The sequence below is a fragment of the Neopsephotus bourkii genome, unplaced genomic scaffold (assembly GCF_033783945.1).
Source record: "Neopsephotus bourkii isolate Nb327-2 ecotype Australia unplaced genomic scaffold, CSIRO-AGI_Nbou_v1 NB_1067, whole genome shotgun sequence".
Classification (NCBI taxonomy): Eukaryota; Metazoa; Chordata; class Aves; order Psittaciformes; family Psittacidae; genus Neopsephotus; species Neopsephotus bourkii.
The window spans coordinates 739,308-759,700 of NW_026901555.1; the positions used below are offsets into that span (position 1 = coordinate 739,308).

At 47.5% G+C, this 20,393-nt stretch overlaps 1 protein-coding gene and 1 long non-coding RNA gene across 3 annotated transcripts in view; one reads left to right on the forward strand and one right to left on the reverse strand.

Annotated features, from left to right (window-relative positions):
- LOC133216828 (uncharacterized) overlaps positions 1-2,532 on the reverse strand; it is a 43,044-nt gene extending 40,512 nt beyond the window's left edge. For both annotated transcript variants that reach the window (XR_009726725.1, XR_009726724.1), the window contains exon 1: positions 2,402-2,532. This is a non-coding gene — a long non-coding RNA (uncharacterized LOC133216828). The remainder of the gene's footprint in view (positions 1-2,401) is intronic.
- TRPC5 (transient receptor potential cation channel subfamily C member 5) overlaps positions 1-14,915 on the forward strand; it is a 92,073-nt gene extending 77,158 nt beyond the window's left edge. The window contains exons 8-11 of the mRNA XM_061361855.1: positions 9,941-10,147; positions 10,328-10,369; positions 12,783-12,872; positions 13,578-14,915. Of these exons, the coding sequence (XP_061217839.1) occupies positions 9,941-10,147; positions 10,328-10,369; positions 12,783-12,872; positions 13,578-14,312 (1,074 nt within the window). The 3' untranslated portion in view covers positions 14,313-14,915. The remainder of the gene's footprint in view (positions 1-9,940; positions 10,148-10,327; positions 10,370-12,782; positions 12,873-13,577) is intronic.
- The last annotated feature ends 5,478 nt before the right edge of the window (positions 14,916-20,393 follow it).

The following is a 20,393-nucleotide window of genomic DNA, read 5'->3' on the forward strand; positions in this document are numbered from 1 at the left end:
GGATGAAATGGTTCTTTGGTATGCTGGATGAGTGAAATACCACTGATTGTCCCCCAGTTTTATGGCCCTTGAGGATTCCATCCTGCTGGTCCCTGCCCACAGGCAGAGCCAGTGCAGGTAATATGCTCAAGTCCTTGCTTCATTCTGCAGTGCAGCTGTAATTATCCAGATCTCAATTACTGCGCTCCCAGAACTCATCCGTGTCATCAGTAATAATTAATTGAAATCACAAGCTCTCCTGAACTTACTCGAGGCCTTTTGTGACATTTGGATGGGCACATTTCTGGTACATCTCCCTGCAGAGTGCGATACGTGTCGAGAAATGCTGGACCCCTGCTCTCCAGGTCCCTCTTGGGTAGCTGCAGCACATCTTTAGAGCAGTGGGATCGATTCCCAAGGCTGGATGCTCTCTCTGTGGCTTTTGACTCGATGTGAGGGACCCCCAGCAGCTTTTCATTTGAAAGTGAAGGGAAAAACATTGGAGCAGCAGCGTGCCAGGATGCTGCCATACAGCTAGTGGCCTGTGTGTGAAATTAGCCCGGAGCCTTGCTCTGGACTGGCAGGCAGTTAATTACTTTTTGTTAGCAAGCTCAAGTATTCATTTGAAGGTGTAGAACTGTTTGTCTTTTTGCTGGCTTTGGCCTAATTACATATAACCCATGGACTTGAATCAAGTTGTTAATATTCATCTGGTGCTTGCAGAGCCTCTAAATGGAAGCACTCAGTGTGCTCTGACTTCACATGCAGATTCTTCTGCTGTTAGACTAGACAAAACTCATTCTCCATCCTAGAGCCCAGTCCTGTGGACCCCTGCTCATGAGAGTATTGTCACCAGGGGCAGCAGGTTAATGCTGTCTGTTGTTTTTAATCTTTGAAACCCCAGATATTTACCCGACCCTGTGTACCACCACAGCCAAACCGTTTTGAGACTTAGAGGAGCAAAACCATTGTATTTAAGTGAAAAACAAGACAAGCTTGCAATCTACAGGTGACCCCTGGTCTGGTTAAAGATATTACAGTGAATTTGCTGACATTTACACAGGTGGGTTCTGGTTTCTGTGGTGTAGTTAACACACCAGTGCCCTGCATGACAGGTCAATAATTCTCTGCCCATTACGTGCAAAGCAGCACAGCAAGGTTTGCTCTTGTTACATGACAGGAGTTGAAGTATCCAGATGGAACCACACAGGTTGCAGCCCCCTGCATTATCCCATCTTTTATTTAGGCCTGACAAGCTCAATTAGCATTATCTTGCGTTTCTGCATCAGGGCGACTTTAGCTAAAAAAGGCAGAAGAAAAGAGGAAAAGTGAAAGACAAAGGAAAAAATACTGAGGAAAAACTAGAAGGATTTATCTTGGAAGAGCTTTCACCTGATACTGAGCAATGGCAACAGCTATATTAAGAATCCCCTGAAACATGACTGTTTAGATGGCAGTGGTTCAGATATTTCCTTTCCAACAAACACACTACAATCCAGCAAAGAAGTTGATGCTGATTTTATTACAGGTGAAACAGGAAACATACAACTCCATCCAATTAAACAGGAAGATGCCTGATAACCTGGATGCTGTGCTGTGGCTCCTGGGCTGTGTTCCTATTCTCTGGTCTGACTCCTGCAGCTCAGACCCTGCTTTCAGAGTCAGCTTCATCTCCTGACTCAGTGCTATCTGCATGGCTCAGGATTCACTTGGAGACTTGAGTGATCTCGTACATTTATAATGGGTCCCTTTCTTCGGGCTCAAGGATATATTTAAATGACTGGGATGTTAACTAAGATTCTTCAGCAATTACTCAATTTTTGGCAGCTCAGCTCAGCTCAGCTCAGCTCAGGCACTGCATTAAGTGTCTGTACAAGCAGGCTGACTTCCAGAGGTGTTGGGCACCTGCTTCTCCTGCTGGTGAGGTGACCTTTAGAGACTCAATACAAGACATAGTCAAGCTTTCCTGAGGAAAGGCAGCTCATGACCAGCCAAAAACACTAAAGCATCTGGTACCTGAGTACATGTACACAGTTTCATTCCTTGACTATGGGAGTTTGGGAATGATCGTTTCATTCTTGTAGCTACTTGAGGAAGGGACATAAGGGCTGTGTGTGTATGTATGTGCACAACAAGGTTGTAAAGCATAAGGAGAGACAGTGAGGCAGAGCTTTGATTCAGGGAAATGCCAGCAGCACAGCAAAACAGCTCCCAGGGTCAGAGCAATCAGGAATTCACTGTGTTCCTACCCTCCTGGTCAGCTCCGTGTGACCGGGTACTCTGGTGAGCATTCCTGTAGCACAGGAATCAGCAGCAAAGACCATCAAATGTAGTTGGTGATTATTCATAATCAGAGCTCAGATGGGAAAGTTACAAATGGCCCTAAAGAACACATTAAATAAACCGTTAGACCTTTAAATACCTTTGTTGCAGTTGACATCACGTTTCCCAGCTGATATCACAGCCATATTACAGCACAGAGTGGATCCTGGGATCTGGAATCCACATGTGGATCCGAACTGGGATTTTTCTTCTTGGGAATAATTTCTCTTGGAACCTAAAGAAAAAAAGGATAAGTAGGGGGAAAAAAAGGAAAAGAGGGGCACAGAGAAATACCTGACTGACCCCTGTATCTGGCTCCCACTGGTCCAGCAATGGTTTTGAAGACAATTCTTCCTTCCTGGTTCAATCCCAGGCTGACCTGCTCTGCAGAAATAAAGGTAACGCTCTGGAAACAATGCAGGCAGACATGAAGGGAAGTGCTTTTCTTTATGCCATGGAATTACGTCAGCACTCTGGGTTAGACCTTCTCAGCCCACCATTTCTCTATGGCATGTGTGAATTACTTGATTTTGACCTGGCTGGAGGTAGTTAGCATTACCAGCACAGATGCACCTTATCTCTCTGACCTTCAGCATGAAAAGAGGCTCTTATCAGGCAGTGATAAAGGAGAGGGAATGGATGGCAGGAAGAACAAAGCCTCAGTGATATCTTTCTCATTGTTTCTTCCTGCTGAGGCTTTTTGTCTGCTTAGAGAGCTGTTTGTCTGCAGGACCTTCCTCCTGCTCTGATTTATTTGGCTATTAAAATAAAAACTGAACTTTGCTGGAAGATGACTGAAATAAAAAAGGTGTCAGTTCACATAATTTAACTGCACTAAAACCAGCACAGTCCGCAGCTCTGGGGTTTCTCAAGTATAATATTCCCTGGCCTTCTCATTAGCTATCTTTGTTTCTATCCAGTATGCTGGTGGGACATGAAAGGTAATTGATATATATATATAACCCAAATACATTGTGGAATGTAGCGCAGTCAAGCTATAATAAAACTGTTAATTATGAGTATATTCTGCACATGGAGGATATAAATAGCAGAGATGCTAAAGCATACATTTTCCAAGTACAAACAAACTGATTCCCCAGAGCTGGGAAAATCAGCCAGCTCACAGTATGGAGATCATCATGGGAAGCTCACAGTATGGAGATAATCTTGGGAAGCTCACAGTATGGAGATAATCTTGGGAAGCTCACAGTATGGAGATCATCTTGGGAAGCTCACAGTATGGAGATCACCTTGGGAAGCTCACAGTATGGAGATCATCATGGGAAGCTCACAGTATGGAGATCATCTTGGGAAGCTCACAGTATGGAGATCATCTTGGGAAGCTCATATTATGGAGATCACCTTGAGAAGCGATGGGGAGAGCAGCAGCTCATCAGGGAGGTCTTCCTCTGCTGTCCCTCCAGAGTGAATGCCTGTGCTCTTCGCTCAACCTTCTGTATTCACAAGCCATTAGTGGCTTTCTTTTCTACTGCAACCAGTGACCTGCCTCATTCCCATAATTTCCAAGTCTCTTTGGCTATGCTCCAAGGATGGAGTCCTTTATCCATCTCATTACACAATGCTGTTGCTGTGCTCTGTGTCTTGTTGACACTGAACTGGCCATTCCCTTGATCTGTTTGAAGTGATGGACCTCGGACACTGCAAAATTAAGGAAGCTTTTCCTACTTTTCCCTGTTAGGGTGTGTTCTTTTATGGGCTTTGCCATGACTGGGATCTTTATCCACCTTTCAGGGTTTTAAGGCTCAGTCCCATTGATGGCTTATTTGAAATGTCTGCTGTGTGAAAGTTCCAATGTTGGTGCTTTTCTCCCTTGTGCTCTGTTGATTCCCTCCCCTGAGGGCCTTGCTACCATCTGCCTGTACCAGATAAGGAGAGTGCTTTTCTGGAGTTAAGTCTACCTGTATCCTAGCACTGGTGCTTGTTTATGAGTATTTCTTCAGGACCTGCCTATGTTTCACATCCTTGGAGCAGAAAGGGCCGCAGGGAGCAGCTCTCCCTGCCCATGCCCGCGCTGAGTGCTCACGCACGGGCTTTGCTCTGCAGCTCTCCAGGCACCTCTTCCCTCTCATCTGAGTGCTCCTTCCCTTTGTATGTGCTGGTTTGGGTCTGCTGGGCACTGGTTCTCTCCAGGCTTTGCCACTTGCCCCTCTTCAAAGCAGTGTGTGTCTGTCCCGGGGCCACCACAGCTCCCATGGTATGGACGGCTGGTGAGGATTGCATTTGCTTTACCCGGTCATTTTGTGCTAGGCAGCACTTTCATCTCTTCTCTGGCTGCCTCATTCCCTCACTGTTCTAATTGCTTCTTCTACTGCTGGATTGGCCTCCTCTAGCCATTCTTCTTGTATGCGAGATTGATCCTATTAAGTTCTTACCCTTCAGTATGTCATCCCCAGTTGTGAAAGCAGAGTCATTTGTTGGCAGCTGCAGCTGAATTACCTGGGCATTAATTGCCTTTCTAGGTGCCTGATTTCTCTCACAGACTTTTTCTTTCTTTCTATGACATATTTTTCTTCGGAAATTATCAACCACCATTACCTCAAATAGGCTTTTGCTGCTCGAAGCTCTGAGCTCCTCATTAAGCCCCCAGGCTCTGCTGATGTTACCACCAGTTTGCCCAACACGTATTACAAAATGAGCAGCTTTGATACTACACAAGAGTTGTCTGTGTCAGGTTCTGTAAAGCATCACTTTCCCCTGACCCCTTTTCTGCAGTGTTTCCTATTCAGGACACACCAGGGTATATTGTTTGTGCTAGCCTGCCCAAAAGCTGATCTGTTTTCTGTGCTGTTTCTTGCTCTGGATTTAGCAAAGAGCAATAAAAAGGCATGTCAGATAGAAATACAGCAAAGAGTGTTTAACGACTTCTCCATAGGCTGCAGATGAGATGTTGGTGATCACCTTTTCAAGGTGAACTCTGTGTCTCCTTCTTCCTTCCTAGAGGAAAGCACTACATCCTGGGCACTCCTGATCTCATGGGGCTGCTGCTGACACCTCCTGGGACAGCAGCAGGGAGCAATCCTGCTGCTCCTGATGCAGAAATGCTTCTGCCAGCATTCCCAGCACAACTGTAAAGCTTCCTATGCCTCCTTCCAAGGCACTCAGCCACGGCCAGACAGCCAGTCCCAAGGGCATCGTCACAGCCATCTGTGTCTGCATCTGACAGGCAGCAGCCTGATTTCCAGCTTAGCCCACTGACTGTTGTATCATAAAACACAAGAAAAGCACACGCAGCCCTTTTAATGCCAGCTGGAAAGATGCTGTGTATCTTTATTCTTTCCTAATGGGCATGGGGAGGATTTGCATCCCAGGAACCCACTTCTCAGTGCACCTCTGTGTACTCTAGGGGAACTTAAGTAACTGGTTATTGTGTTATCGTTTTGCAGTGGGTAGGTTTGAAGCTCTCAGGGTGCCTGTCAGCATCATGTTTTAGCTGTGTCTTTGTACCATGGCTCTACACCAGCCTAATCCAGAGCTAACCGCAGTGTGCAACAGCAGAGCGCAGGGAGCTGCCACAATCCATTTCACAACCTGAACTCAGAGCTACCCCAGTGCTTCCAGGGATGCTAACTCAGGAGTCATGAGATCAGGCTCCTGTGCCCCGCTTTGCCACAGGCTTCCCAGAGGACAGCCCCGTGCTTCAGCTCCTGGGTGCTGAAAGTAGCAGCCTTCTCCTCCATCAGCTTCCCAGCCACGGGGGAGCTGAACTAACACACACAGAGGTTTGTGAACCTAGAGGCTGCAGCAGTGGAAACCACCTCACGCAGAGGACTGGAACAGTCTGGGTCTGTGCTGGCTGGGTCAGTACCAGCTGAGAAACTGGCTGTTACTTGGCAAAGGATGATTGAAACCATATGGCCCAGTGAGGAGATGGTGATGGAAATCTTTCTAGCAAAGATCTGACGAGATGTAAACAACAGATTTTCTACCCAGCAATGGAGATGAATGCTGGAATTAGCCCGCACCATTACTGTAGCAGGTAATGATTTAAAATGTGGCACATCTGCGAATACATCACTTTGAGTGAATTAGAAAATCCTCACAACTGCTACAGTAAGATGGCTGCAGCAATCCCACAGGGAAATCTTTAGGGGAGATTAATTCTCACTTCAAATGGCAGAGACTTGCAAGAGGATTCTGTGGCCAGCATGACACATCCACGCTGTGATAGTAAGTCACACATTCCTTTTGTTCTCACGGAGAAGCTGAGTGCTGGTTTCTGAGTTCATGTGTTCTTTGAGCTTGCGGGCTTGGCCCCTCTTAAGAAGGAGAATGTTTTATAGCTGTAATGATGAGCAGTGCTTAAAAGTAAATGGTGATGAGAACAAGGGCAAGAGCAACAGAAGCTCAAAGACAGGACAGTGAAATCCAGACTTGGTGTTAAATTCCTAGCAACAAGGTCACGCTGGCAGCATCAGTGGATGTGTGTCTTTAGCTTACTGAGTGTTACCAAAGAGCTGTCATCCAAGAGTGTTCTATGAGACAGCGCAGGAGCCCACAGCAGGTAGCACCTTCCACAGGAGAGTCTGGGCTGGCAGTGCTCAAGGCCAGGTTGGACACAGGGGCTTGGAGCAAGCTGCTCTAGTGGAAGGTGTCCCTGCCTGTGGCAGGGGGTTGGAGCTGGGTGAGCTTTAAAGCCCCTCCAACCCAAACCAGTCTGGGGTTCTATGAGATGCTCCAAACACCTGAAGCACATCTGGTGGTCCCCTGGGCTATGTTCACAGCTAGTGCAGTGACCGAGATACCGGCTGTAGCTCAGGACTGCTTCAACTTTGAGTTGGGTATTGAATGACTGGTGAAGCACAGTACTCCTGGTACTCACCACAGCGAGGAGAGTTAGGAAAACCGTAGTTTTGTGTGTAGGTTTCAGTGCTTACAGCACTAAAGAGAGCTCTAACCAAGGAAATGGCTTCCTGGCACACAAAGGCATTCTCAGTAAAACTGCAATGCCTCCAACACAAAACTGCTGCCAGGAGCCCCATCTGATTTGCTCAGGTCCTCAAAACATCAAGGTGAGTAATTGAGACAGGCTGGGCTTGTAAACCCTGGGGAACTCGCAGCAGCAGCAGCAAACAGAAAAGGTACTTTGAGCTTTGTATGGAGAGCCTGTCCTTTCAGAGAGGTTGTGTTGCACTCACTGACTGAGACAGCACAGGAAGAACTAAATAGAGGCAGGGTTGAAGCCAGTGCCCACCAACCTCACCCACAGACACCGCCATCAGCAGGGATTTGTTCAGAACAACCACAAACTCCCCTGATGAAGAGCTCCCACTAAGTTCCACAGCACTGCCCTGCACCTGCATTCAGTCGCTGCTCAAGCCCATGTGGTCCCCTTCAGCTATTTAAAACTGTAGGAACAAAAAGAAACCACTGCACAGAAAACACTTTTAGCCCTTTTCTTCCTTTCCCAGGCACTCATTTGCAGTCCCCAAGCTACAGCTGTGCCTTACCTTCCTCTGCAGACAGCATCCACATCCCCTGCTCAACTGCCTCTGCCCAGGACATGCCCTTTCATAAGATGCTGAAGGGAATGGCTGCCAAGTCACCACACCTGATCCCATCCCACCACCACACCCAGCCTTTGATGTGCCTTTGTAGAATGGCAGGGTGGATTTATAACCTTCTCCAAGCTGCCTTCTCCCTTCTGACTCCTCAACAGGGCCTTGTTTTGTCCTGTTCATACTGGAGCAGATTCACACCTGCTTCTGTATTGACAAAGAACTGAACACACACACGTCTCTATCCAGAATAACGATCCTTGCAGTCTCTTTGAGCTGCTGCTGTACCCCAGGCTCTGCAGCTGCCCCAGACAGTGCTGTCAGTGTTGCCACGTGGGAAAGGTTTACTCACAGTAGGGCTGAATAACTCAGTGCTGGTCTCATGCAGGAAGAGACAAATGGAGATGAGCAACACTTATCCTTTTATTTTCTTAGTGGCAGTTACTGCTGCAAACTGCATTTTTTTACCCAGAGCTTCATTTCCACCAGCATCAGCTTCTAATGCTTCACAGTGATGCTGCGATTTCCTTGCTTATGGGGACTGATAATGTGGGAGGCAAGAAGGGGCATGGCACGCTGCTGCTCTGGGTCTACCCATGGCTTGAAAACAGCCCTTTCACTAAGTTGGCAGGGGAACAGTAGTGTTCTAGGCTGATTCAGGCCATCTGCAGAGACTAATGTGCTCCTGGGCCACTAAGGCTTTTGGTTTAAACCGAGAGCTGCACATAACCTGAATACACCACTAAACCGGAGCTCAGCTGCACCTCGCTGTCCAGATCTGAGTGCATTTCCCCATGTCACAACACTGGAGCTCAGCCACAAAGCTGGTGTAGTGATTCTTTGAGCCTAATTCTCATCCATATTTTACTCGAACTCCCTGCCCTGCACCTCAGTGCCTGTTTCTGAGAGCTGCAGCATCCCTCACTCAAGAGGGCTGCTTGTTCCCGCCTGGTTGAAGCTGTCCTTTCCTCCAACCTTGTGCTGTTCCTTAGCTCAGATCACCACGGCTTTGGTTTAATCTGTCAGGTACTGCTGCCAGACATGCTGAACAGCTAAAATGTCATAACCATCAGCTCAGCACTGTGCTCTGCAGTGGGAACAATTCACTAACTTACCATGTAAACTCAGTGTCCCATCGTTAGCTGTGGCCAGCGCTGCCTGGCTTAAAGACTTCAAACTATCTCCTTCTTCTGGCTAACGTCAGGGTTTCTGCAGAACCAGTGGTACTGTTTAACTCCAAATGAGCACAAAATCCATTCTGAATGCTGCTGCAGCAGCTCTCTGGGTGCAGGCTGGAGGCAGAGAGCTCTGCCCTGATGGTGGAGGGAATACAGAGTTTGTTACTGAGCAGAAGAGCCTGTTGACTCCATGGAATACCTTGATTTGGGGGTCACCATTTTGCAGTCTGTGAGGGCAGTGTCTTGCAGAGCCTTGGTATTCCTTTGGCAGTGACTGTATGGACCGACCGTGTGTCTGTCTGTGCAGCTGTAAAGTGATGCTGTTGACTTTCCACCGTAGCTTTGGGGGATGAAAACCACTAGAGCACGGCAAGCTAGCATGGTGCTAATACAAGTGGAACAAAACAAACAGTAAAGTGCCTTCTGGTTTGTGTAAGGATAATGCAGAGGCAAGATGTAAAATATGGCACACATAAAATGTGTCGCTTCCTTGTAAGAGCTGAATTCATGGATGCTATAAAACAGAAACAAAAAAGCCCTACTGTGAAATATCTTCTCCTAGGGAAGAAAGCAAGAATTCATTGGATTTATGCACGAAAACCAACGGTTTGTGCAATAAAAGTGCTAAGAAAAAGCAAAGAAAGGTGTTTTCTTGCTTCTTGTATTGGCATACTAATACAAGCACAGCCTCTAAGGACAAAGCTGGGCTTTAACATCTGCAATTCCTTCTTCTGAACATTGCTGTCATCTCGTTCCTCAGGGGGTGGTATTTTGACACTCTGGCTACATTTCACATTGATTTTAAGTACACCCCCAGCAAGGGAGATGGAAGAAGCGCTCCTGCTCTGCCTGAGCTGGAGAACTCCCTTTATTGCTCACGTGCCACCTCCTCGGCCATGCAGAGCCTGCCTGAAGCTGTTGACAGTCTCCCTCCCTCTCCCACAGGACCATGCGGACATCGAGTGGAAGTTTGCACGGACGAAGCTCTGGATGAGTTACTTTGATGAAGGTGCCACTCTGCCTCCTCCTTTTAACATCGTCCCAAGTCCCAAGTCAGTCTGGTACCTCTGCAAGTGGCTTCACAATCACCTGTGCCCAGGCAACGACTCTGACAACGAACAGAAGAGGCACGAAAACCTCAAAACATTCACAGTAAGGAGCTGCATGGGCTTATACTTCGTTTTTCCAGGGTGCTTGTGCACGTTCAGGTCACAAGGGCCCCTGTGCTGCTGGTGCAGTAGAAGGTTGCTGGCTCATAACTTGCTAGGAGCCCTCAGGAGCACTAAAGATGGGACTGAACAGGTAACATGTCTGTGCCTTTTCCCTCTCCAGGAGCGGCATGCTGACAACCTGATCCAGAATCAACATTACCAGGTAAACTCTTGAGCACACAAAGGTCTTGTTTTTTTATCCTGCTCATTTTCTGATACCTCCATTCTTGCTTCTGCAATGTATTCTCGTAAGTGCAGGTCCCCTCAGAGGATTTTGCTTATCATGGGTTAAAACATTTCCTCACTGGAGGTGGGATGACTGAGTTAATCATTCCTTGACTTTCACCCCCTCTGAAGTCGTGGAAAACTTGCTGGGTATCAGTCTGGCAGCACAAGTCACCCTCAGGTCCACCAGAGGGACCAGGCTGTCACAACATCCTCCTTAAATCTGTTTCTGCAGCATTTTTACACACTCCTGAATTGTTCCTCTCCTGCTGTTTTTGTAAAGCATCCCTACCTCAGACAGTGCTTGGGATTTGTTTTGGACAGCTCAGGAAGGAGGAACGGTCCCTTTGTTGAGTTTTGCTGGGTTTGTTTATTCTCAGCCTGCCTGTCATCAAATGCTCATTAAAGTCAAGCTACAAAAGGATGAAACTGTATTAAAAGCAGCTTCAGTACTTGCATTCAGTGTGGTGCATTATGCCAGCGTGCTGGAAGGGAAAAGAGTGCTCTCCAGAATGTTAGGTGGTACCTTAGGGTTACTGACAAAAGCCATCAGTGATTTGTGTTACTTAAGACATCTGCTTTTTAAAGAGTATCTTTCCCTGAGGTTGGTGTTTGCTGTAATGAGTCACCTTTGACAACAGACATTTGGTATTGACTGACTTCACAGCACAGCTTATGGGTACCAACAGCAGGAGCTTTTACACAAACCTCCCAGTAAAACCTCGGTGCAGAGACTGTGTTGGTGTTGCTCAGACTTGTTATCCCTATTTATGAAATGGGGGAAATGAAGGGAAGGTTTGGAGTAGTCTCTTGGGTACTGAGAGATCCACCTCTGTGTATGCTGCCAGCACAGATACGTGTACGAGCTTAAAGTACCAGTTTGCTTATGTAAAGTGAGCAAAGAGGTTCATGAACATGGAGCAAAATGGATCTCATCCTGCCAAAAACCTGCACTGTAACAAACAGGCACACACAGTGCATCCACGAGTTTGGTCACCTTAAGAACTCACATTAGACAGCTTGGGGACACATCCAGGTTTTTTTCTCGACAGCTTTTACACATACCAAATGAGTACAAAGTGCCTGTTTGCTGTAGTTAACTGCTGAGCATTCAAGGTGGAAGGTATGTAACCCTTTCATAGACTCATAGAGTAGTTAGTGTTGGAAACGACCTTAAGATCATCCAGATCCAACCCCCCTGCCATGCACAGGGACACCTCACACTAAACCAGGGCACCCAAGGCTCTGTCCAACCTGGCCTTGAACACCGCCAGGGATGGAGCATTCACAGCCTCCCTGGGCAACCCATTCCAGTGCCTCACCACCCCCACAGTAGAGAACTTCTTCCTTATATCCAATCTGAACTTCCCCTGTTTAGGTTTTAACCTGTTACCCCGTGTCCTATCATTACAGTCCCTAAAGAAGAGTCCATCCCCAGCATCCCTATAGGCCCCCTTCAGATACTGGAAGGCTGCTATGAGGTCTCCACACAGCCTTCTCTTCTCCAGGCTGAACAGCCCCAACTTTCTCAGCCTGTCTTCATACAGGAGCTGCTCCAGCCCCTGATCATCCTCGTGGCCTCCTCTGGACTTGTTCCAACAGTTCCATGTCCTTTTTATGTTGAGGACACCAGAACTGCACACAATGCTCCAAGTGAGGTCTCACGAGAGCAGAGTAGAGGGGCAGGATCACCTCCTTCGACCTGCTGGTCACGCTCCTTTTGATGCAGCCCAGGATACGGTTGCTTTCTGGGCTGCAAGCGCACACTGAAGCCGGCTCATGTTCATTTTCTCATCGACCAGCACCCCCAAGTCCTTCTCCACAGGGCTGCTCTGAATCTCTTCTCTGCCCAGCCTGTAGCTGTGCCTGGGATTGCTCCAACCCAGGTGTAGGACCTTGCACTTGGCATGGTTAAACTTCATGAGGTTGGCATCAGCCCACCTCACAAGCGTGTCAAGGTCCCTCTGGATGGCATTCCTTCCCTCCAGCGGATCAACCGAACCACACAGCTTGGTGTCATCGGCAAACTTGCTGAGGGCACACTCAATCCCACTGTCCATGTCAGCAACGAAGATGTTGAACAAGACCGGTCCCAACACTGATCCCTGAGGGACACCACTTGTTACTGGTCTCCAGCCGGACATTGAGCCATTGACCACAGCTCTTTGCATGCGAAGAGACCTTTCCAAACCTTTCCAAATGTTTATTCTCTTTAAAAGAAGGGGTTCTCCTTCTAACAGAGGGTGATTTTCTTTCTAGTCAGCAGAGTTGGGACACAGTTCTGTGGGTCAGAACTCGGGGAAGTGCAGCAAGAACACAGTCTGAATCACTCATGTTGTTTCCTGTTCCAGGAGGTGATAAGAAACCTTGTGAAAAGATACGTTGCAGCAATGATAAGAACTTCCAAAACCAACGAAGGTTTAACTGAAGAGAACTTCAAGGTAATGGGTTATTCCTTAATGATAATTTATTACACTCATTCAAGTAGCAGCTTGCAGAGCTCACACTTGCTAGGATGATCTGTAACCTCTGTGGGAATAGGAGTTACTGGAGCTGGGATCTAGATGATGTGCATGTGGTGGTTTTGAGCAGAAAACATTACTTGAGTGTCTTCTCATATGATCACCCCCTGATTTTTACTGTGTGTTCTGTAGACAAAAGCATTGGGAAATGGTAGGAATGAAGTATCTGATGTGAGTCAACATCAAGTTCCTAACCCTGACCCAGGCAGAGCCAAAGAATGAGTCTGGGTTAATGGATACGAAGACCACACACCAGGTTAAAGTTGTGCCTATCAACTAAACAGGATTCCTGCCCCTGAGTTTCAGCAGTTTCCCCTCTTCTGGAACTGCCTTATTTGACCTTTGTTTTTCTTGGATGGGGTGGTGGGGTGGGCAGAGCGGGTTGGTCACTGGGGCTGGTCCCACAGCCTTGGGAGACAAAGATCTTGGGAGGTCTCCAATTCTTGGGATTGCCAGTGCTTTTTGTTGTGTGTCAGTGAGTAATGATGATGGATCTGGTGTTCTTGCAAGCGTGATTTGCTATCAGCCATCTGCATAACTGAACAGCTCCCCCAAGGGAACGTGATCATTCTTCCATGTCACAGATAACGCTGCTGAGGGTAACTCATTCTGCTCTTGCCCTAGGAGTTAAAACAGGACATCTCAAGTTTTCGCTATGAAGTTCTTGACCTCTTAGGAAACAGGAAGCCCCAGAGGAGAAGTTACTCTACCAGCAGCACGGAGGTGTCCCAAAAGGATGAAACAAATGAGGAGGGTGCTGGAGAAAAACCTAAAGCCAAGAGCGTGTCTTTCAATGTAGCCAACAAAAAAAAGGACTTCAATGTATCTGCTCTAATTAAAACTATGTCCGGGATTGATATGGTGGAAGAGAAGCCAAAAAGCAACGGGATCAGTAAGCGCTCCTTTGTCCGGAATGGAAACAGAGTGCAGAGACTTTCCAGCTCCAAGAAGGAGTCCTTTAAGAGACTGGGCCTGCTTTTCTCCAAGATGAACGGACACGTCCCTGAACCAAACTCAGAACCCATGTACACCATTTCAGACGGGATTATTCAGCCACACTACATGTGGAAAGACATTAAATATTCTCAGATTGATAAAGAGAAAGGAGAGAATTGTTCCAAAAGTGAAATTAACCTCAATGAGGTGGACTACAGTGGGAACACGAGACTTACAGGACAGAGCAAGGAGTGCCCTGTGGTTTGTACCAGCTCCCTTCACTGTGCTTCCAGTATTTGTTCCTCTAACTCCAAACTTATAGACTCCTCAGAGGATGTGTTTGATTCATGGGGAGAGGCCTGTGACTTGTTTATAAACCAGTGGAAAGATGGGCAGGAGGATCACGTCACGACTCGGCTATAAGTAAAGCTATCTTAGGACTCCCTGGAGAACTTAGCCCCTTATTTGTAATGGTTTGCTCTCATCTGATTCAGCATTACCATTTCCTTTCTGTCCACAGGTGGGAAAGAAGTGTCAGACTCATGTTAGCCTATTTTATAGCCATCTGCAGCTTTTCCATTTACTGTTTTTACACTCACAAATACCAAACTAAAGGACCATTGATAAGGTCACTGTAACCCACAGGAATCCCTTCAGATGCAGTCTTGTCTTCAAACCCCACAGACTTCAGACACGCTGGGGGCTGAGGAAAGGATTCCTCCTGCGCTGTAACCATCATCCCACTGCCACTGGGTTCTCACTGCTGCTATCCAGCCCGTTGGGTCTGCATCCTGCTTGGTTTTCCTCATCCACACAACCAGCTGGTGAGCAGTGGCTTAGCAGGAGGCTGAGAATTGTGTTTAAAATCTCCTTAGAAAGGGTTTCAACTTATAACTGGGCTTTTTTGTTTTCTTTAAGCAATATGGACCTCCGAGTCTTTCAGTTGTGTGTGAGTTTCAGGTTGTTTATTATATTAATACTGTAAATTGTTACTGAATAAGAGACCCCTTTGATCATCTGCTAGAACATGGTATGATTTGCTCATTTATCCAATTCCCCATGTAGGGAGCAGAATGACCTTCCAGTTAGGGCCTTGCTGCCAACTTCTACATAGGTGAACTGCCCCTGAACCAGCCATGGCTGCTTGAAACCCAAACCTCAGTGTGGTTCTCACATTGAGCCAAACCCAGCGCTCAGCTGCATCTGCCCTTTGAAATTCCTAATCTCATCCCACTGCTGCATTGACTTTTTGCTGCCTCTCTGATGGATGTCAGGCTTTAGGAAGGAAACCATCCTCCTGGATGGCAAGTGCTAAGAGAGAGCACCTTCCCTGGGCCCGTGAGCTGCGTTTCTGACAAGCAGCCTAAGCAATAGCAGCTCAAACTGCATCTGGCAGCCTAGAAAGCCTCTGCAGTTCCTTTGCTAAGGTGCAGCAAAAAGGAGTGCAGTGGTAGAGGTTATCTTTTCTCTCCCTAATCGTGGTAGTGTCAGCACAGGGCCTAGCACTGTCACTGCTTTTGTCCTAAGGAGCATCAGTGTGGGGAGAAGACAACCCCATCAAGGGCAGAATGGTTCATTTTTTAACAGTGATTTATTTTAGTTTTAGCCATGTGATACTTGAACTTTCTTGTGTGGTGTTGCTAAGAAACACAGAGATCAGCCCTTGCCACCACTCCAGAGCCGGTAGTAAGTCAGCTGCTTGCTTGGAGGAAGCAAGTCCCAAGCTCAGAAATGTCCTTCCCATACGACAGAGCCTTGTTACAGCGCTCGTGCTGCCACGCTTCAGGCTCAGTCCCCAGGAGAGGCTACAGGAGCTGGGGCATATCCCAGGGGTGGCCGCCAAAGCATCACCTTTTGTGTGAACTGGTTGTGAACTGCATTTGTAAAAGCGTAATGCTGGGAAATGCACACTGCCATCGGTGCTGCTCTGATGGTACCTCAGGGGCACGAGCAGTGCTCATGGCAGCACAGGGGTCAGGAGGGGGGTTTCTCATGACAGCCGTTCCCCCCAGAAGAGCTGCTGGGGTGCCTGCAGCTGGATGCTCTGCCGGGGCTTGAAACCTGCCTTTCCCTTTGGGCACCTATGCAGTGGTACCCAAAAGTTACAGCTGCATCAGAGGTAAATGTGAACGCTGCAGCCCAGCTCCTGTAGCAGCATTGCAAGTGAAAACACATGGGACTCGTGGGCAGGTTTCAGTACAGACCTCAAGGAGGAGACTGTGGCTCTAGGTCAGCTCTGGTGTCAAGCAACAAGGAGCAGAGACTCCAGAACGTTTCTGTACTCCTTGCGGATGGCACCACTTGTTACCAGCATGCAGTAGAAAGCCCCAAATATTTAAGCCTCTGTCTGTGTTAGTTAAGGCAGAGTGAAAAGCATTTTCGCATGGACAGATTTCAGGCTCTCATACGAACTGCAGGGTTAGAGCTGTCTGAGAACTGCATCTCCTCTTCCTTGAGGAAAGGCTGAGAAAACTGACCCGTGTGCTGCACAAGGAGACCTGTAGCATGTGCAGGTCAGAAGCAGCTTGCTGATCCCTCATCAAGAGATCCAGCAGCCCTGTCATTTGAGAGAGCTGCAGGCAGCTCCCAAAGCTGCTCACAGTAAAAGCCCTTCAGTTTAGCAAACCAAACTGAGCACATATCTGGAAAGAGGGACACGAGCAAGAGCTGCTACAGGGGTTTGAATCAGTTTAAGCCTCACCCAACCCCACTGCAGTTTATGAACTCTACTTGACATGGGGCCAGCAAATCTTTATGGTATTTCCTGTGCAAGAAGTAAGAATGAAAACGATTCAAGTAGGGTTGTGCAGAGACATCCACTGAACCACTGACAGAAGCAGGGTTCCTGTCCTTGGACAGCAGAAAGGTGTTTAAGCTTTCCCTGAGAACCGGTGGTGGTTATAACGTGCCATTCACTCGCAGCACTGCACTAACGGGTACGAATAAACTGAAACACAAATAACTCTGCAGTGGTGCCCCCCAACAATGACACAGGGCAGCACAAACTGCCTGAGTCACATTCCCATCCTGTGTCCCCAAAGGGCAGGGGTAGGCACAGCCCTGCTGGGATGGCATGATGGATCCTGCAGGGCCCTCCCAATAACAGTGTTAAAGCGAGAGCTGCATCAGGGCTGGGCTCCCCCTGGGTTTGTTTCACCACTCAGATCCTTGCTCTCTGAGCTGACTGCGGAATTCAGACACAAACCTTTGCTTTGCTGTGATTGATTCACGTGTCCAGGGGTTTGCAGAGCTCAGACTGGTTCCCCCAAAAGGCAAAGTCCTGTTTGATTGCATCTATGCATCCCCTTTGGTAGCAATAGACTTTATAGCAGCTGGTGAATTATTGTTATTATTACACTAAAAGAGGAGCTTCAGGGAGGGAAATTAAAGCAGCTTGTGAAAAACAGGATGATAATTAAAAACCCAAGTAGGTTTTGCTCCACTTGCAGTCGCAGTACTTGGGATTCACCAACATTCACCCATTTTCTATTGCTCAACAAGGAAACGTGTTTTAGTGCAAGCTACTCCTTCCTTCAGAGGAGCCGGGGACCTGCCCCTGTGCTGCCTCTGCAAGCGAGCAGGGTGGGAGCTGGTGGGATGCTTGGAGCTGCTCCCGTGAGGAGTTAAACTTCTCCTTGGCTTGGGTTCTGGATGCACAGCTGTGCTCCAGCTGGCACAGGCCTGGCCTTTGTGGGCTTCAGGAATAATCCTTACACATATGCAAGGAATTGGGAATAACAGTAGAATCTTGACCACTTTTTCTTTAGGTTTCTTGCTCCTGAAGTTGCTTTGTTTCTCACCTCCCATCCCCAGTGTCATTTTCACCTGGCTCTTTACAGCAGCACACCCACAAGTGAACATCAAGTAAAAGGTTAACAAACAACAGCCAGGGTTAAGAACATCACCTTAGAGCTGGGAGGTGTTTGTGTTCAGGTCAGAGGCTAAGGAAGTTGTTCAGAAACAAGGAATTAACTGACCTATCTCTGCAGATGATGTGGTAATTGCATTTGTATAGTCACTGACTCACCGCTCTGTGCGTGGATACTCAAGTATTTGGCTGCATGGTCCCTCCAGAGGAAGATGCACCACAGGGAGAGCACAGGGTTAGAGAACAGGACTGCTGAGGTCTAGTCCCAGCTTTGCCACCGATTCACCTGTGACCTTGGGCAAGTCACGTCACCTCTCTGATTGCCTCAGTTTCCCCATCTGTAAAATAGGGATAATAATACTTACCTACCTCGCAGGGGGGGTTAGTTCATTGTTTATAAGCACTTTCAGATCCTCAAATTAAAGGCGCTATATACAGGAAGCAGTTCATATCCGTAGCAGTAGGATGTACTTTTATTTTCTTACAGTTCATTCAGGTTAGGATTTAACTGTATGCCTGTTATGATAGTTTTCCACGTAGAAAACTGGCATGGTTTCCCCAGGAAGGGAAATTAGGGGACTTCTGCAGTAGACAGTGAGCAGGAGGAGCATACCCTGGAAGCCTAAACTCTTTAACACCCTTGCTTTTGTGATTTATGTCTCACCCTTCAGTCACCTTACTGTGTTTGTGTTTCATCCTTTTTCTGATGGTACATGTAACATAATTTTTAGCAGAAACAGCCACTGTAAATATTAAAGAGTATTTAAATAAATATATTCATGTATAAATATAAAACTTTACCTTTTAAAGAGGTTAAGATCGGTTGATGCAACAGACTCCTAAGCATGGGGAGGTTCCACGGGCACTTACGGGCACCGCACGTGCTAGGACACTTGTATAGGGCTATAGGGAAGTGTCACCACGTGTCATCACCTCCTTCGTGTTCATTTTTCACCCCCTCATTGGGAAGGGCCGGCAATGGGGTGTCACAGTGTGCTGGGTGTGCAGTGTGCTGGGGCACAGGAAGGGCTGCAGCAAAATCCCTGCTGCCTGCTCAGCATGAGGAGGAGCAGGACAAGGCAGGTCCCAGGCATGCACCTCAGGCAGTGCTGTATCACCTATACAAGGGCTGCTGCAGGAACCTTTCCTGGAGAGCAGGAGACTGTTTCCTGCATCCCTACAGGTTTATCTGTAGGTACAATCTGGTTTCCTTCAGTGCTTTCTCAGGATAAAAGTCTTTGGTTTGAGTGACGGGAGCTCTAAGATTTGACTTGCACAGTAAGGGCGCTGCGAGCATCCTGAGCTCCCTTTCCAGGAACACGAGCAGTTGCAGGGTGTCTGCACGGGGTATTTGGACAGTTACTGGTAAGTGTAAGCATGGATCTGATTTACTGCTGGGTTTTCTAGCAGTTAGAAAACTACACAAGCACCTGCTGCGGTCTCACTGTTAAGTGTAGGTCCCACTTCCCTTGGGACTTCTCAGCTTTGCTTTGATATTTCTACTTGCAAAAGGCCAAAATCCCAAAGAAAAGCATATTTCAGTTAACCAGGAAGAGGCTCAGTTTTGATTGAATGTCTGGCCGAGTTCTCCTTTAACCAGGTAACTTCTCCTGTGGTGTGCTCACACTGTCCCACAGACACGGCTGTGAGAAAGCTCTGTGCAGCCTCAAAGGCTGATTTCCAAGGAAACAGGATCACTCTCCCACCTCTGTTGTAATCCCACAAACAGAAATGGCAAAAAACAAGCAAAAGCATCCCAACCACATGGAATGCCTGGAATTAATGGAAGTTGCTAGTTAACTAGCAGCTCTATGGGGCTGCTTTTGGGGCAGATGCACTGTGGGACCTCCCGAGTGCTGCAGCACGGCCAGTTGCAGCCTGCCTGGGTGTGCTGGAAGCATCACTGACTCCTATTCATGTAATGGAAGAATTGGAGTTGGTGAGCCCACAGTGAATAATAACTCAGCTCACGGGAGGAGCATCTAAAATAAACTGTGACCAGAATAAGCTGCAGTTTGCAGTGAATGTGTAACTCAAAACCTAACAAGTCAGTCCCTTACTGGGGTTTTTGGAGGAGGAGGAGGCAGGGAGCCCTCTGGGGTAGCCACATCAGTTCTAACCATCTATAATTGGATTCAGTTTCATTTTCACACAAAATTCCCCATTTCAGGTCACTACACTGTTACAAACACATCATATATTATTCATACAATTGCCTCCACCTAAAACAAATCCTGCTCTGGAGTAAATTCATGACCAAGAACGATGATTTCAATGCTGTAGATACAGCAGTATATTTAAGACGCAGACATGTTTGTTCCTCCCCTACCAAATGTGACAGGATTTTGTGCTTCAGGGAAACACTTTTACCTGCTCTGTTTATTTAAGATGTGCAAACCAAACAACAAACCCAGCCACCACAGCAATAGAGCCCTACTGCCCTAGCTCGTACCTCCCACTATGCTAAAAGCCAGATGGGTCATGCAGTTTGTTCTTCACATGCAAACCCTTCTCAATCCATGGCTCACCTACCAAGGAGCCAGTGCAGCCCATTCCTCCTGGCCAGCATTGTCTTCTTCAGCATAGCTCATTGTGGTTAAAGTAGGGAATTTCCCCCCCTCTCCCATCTAAAGCAT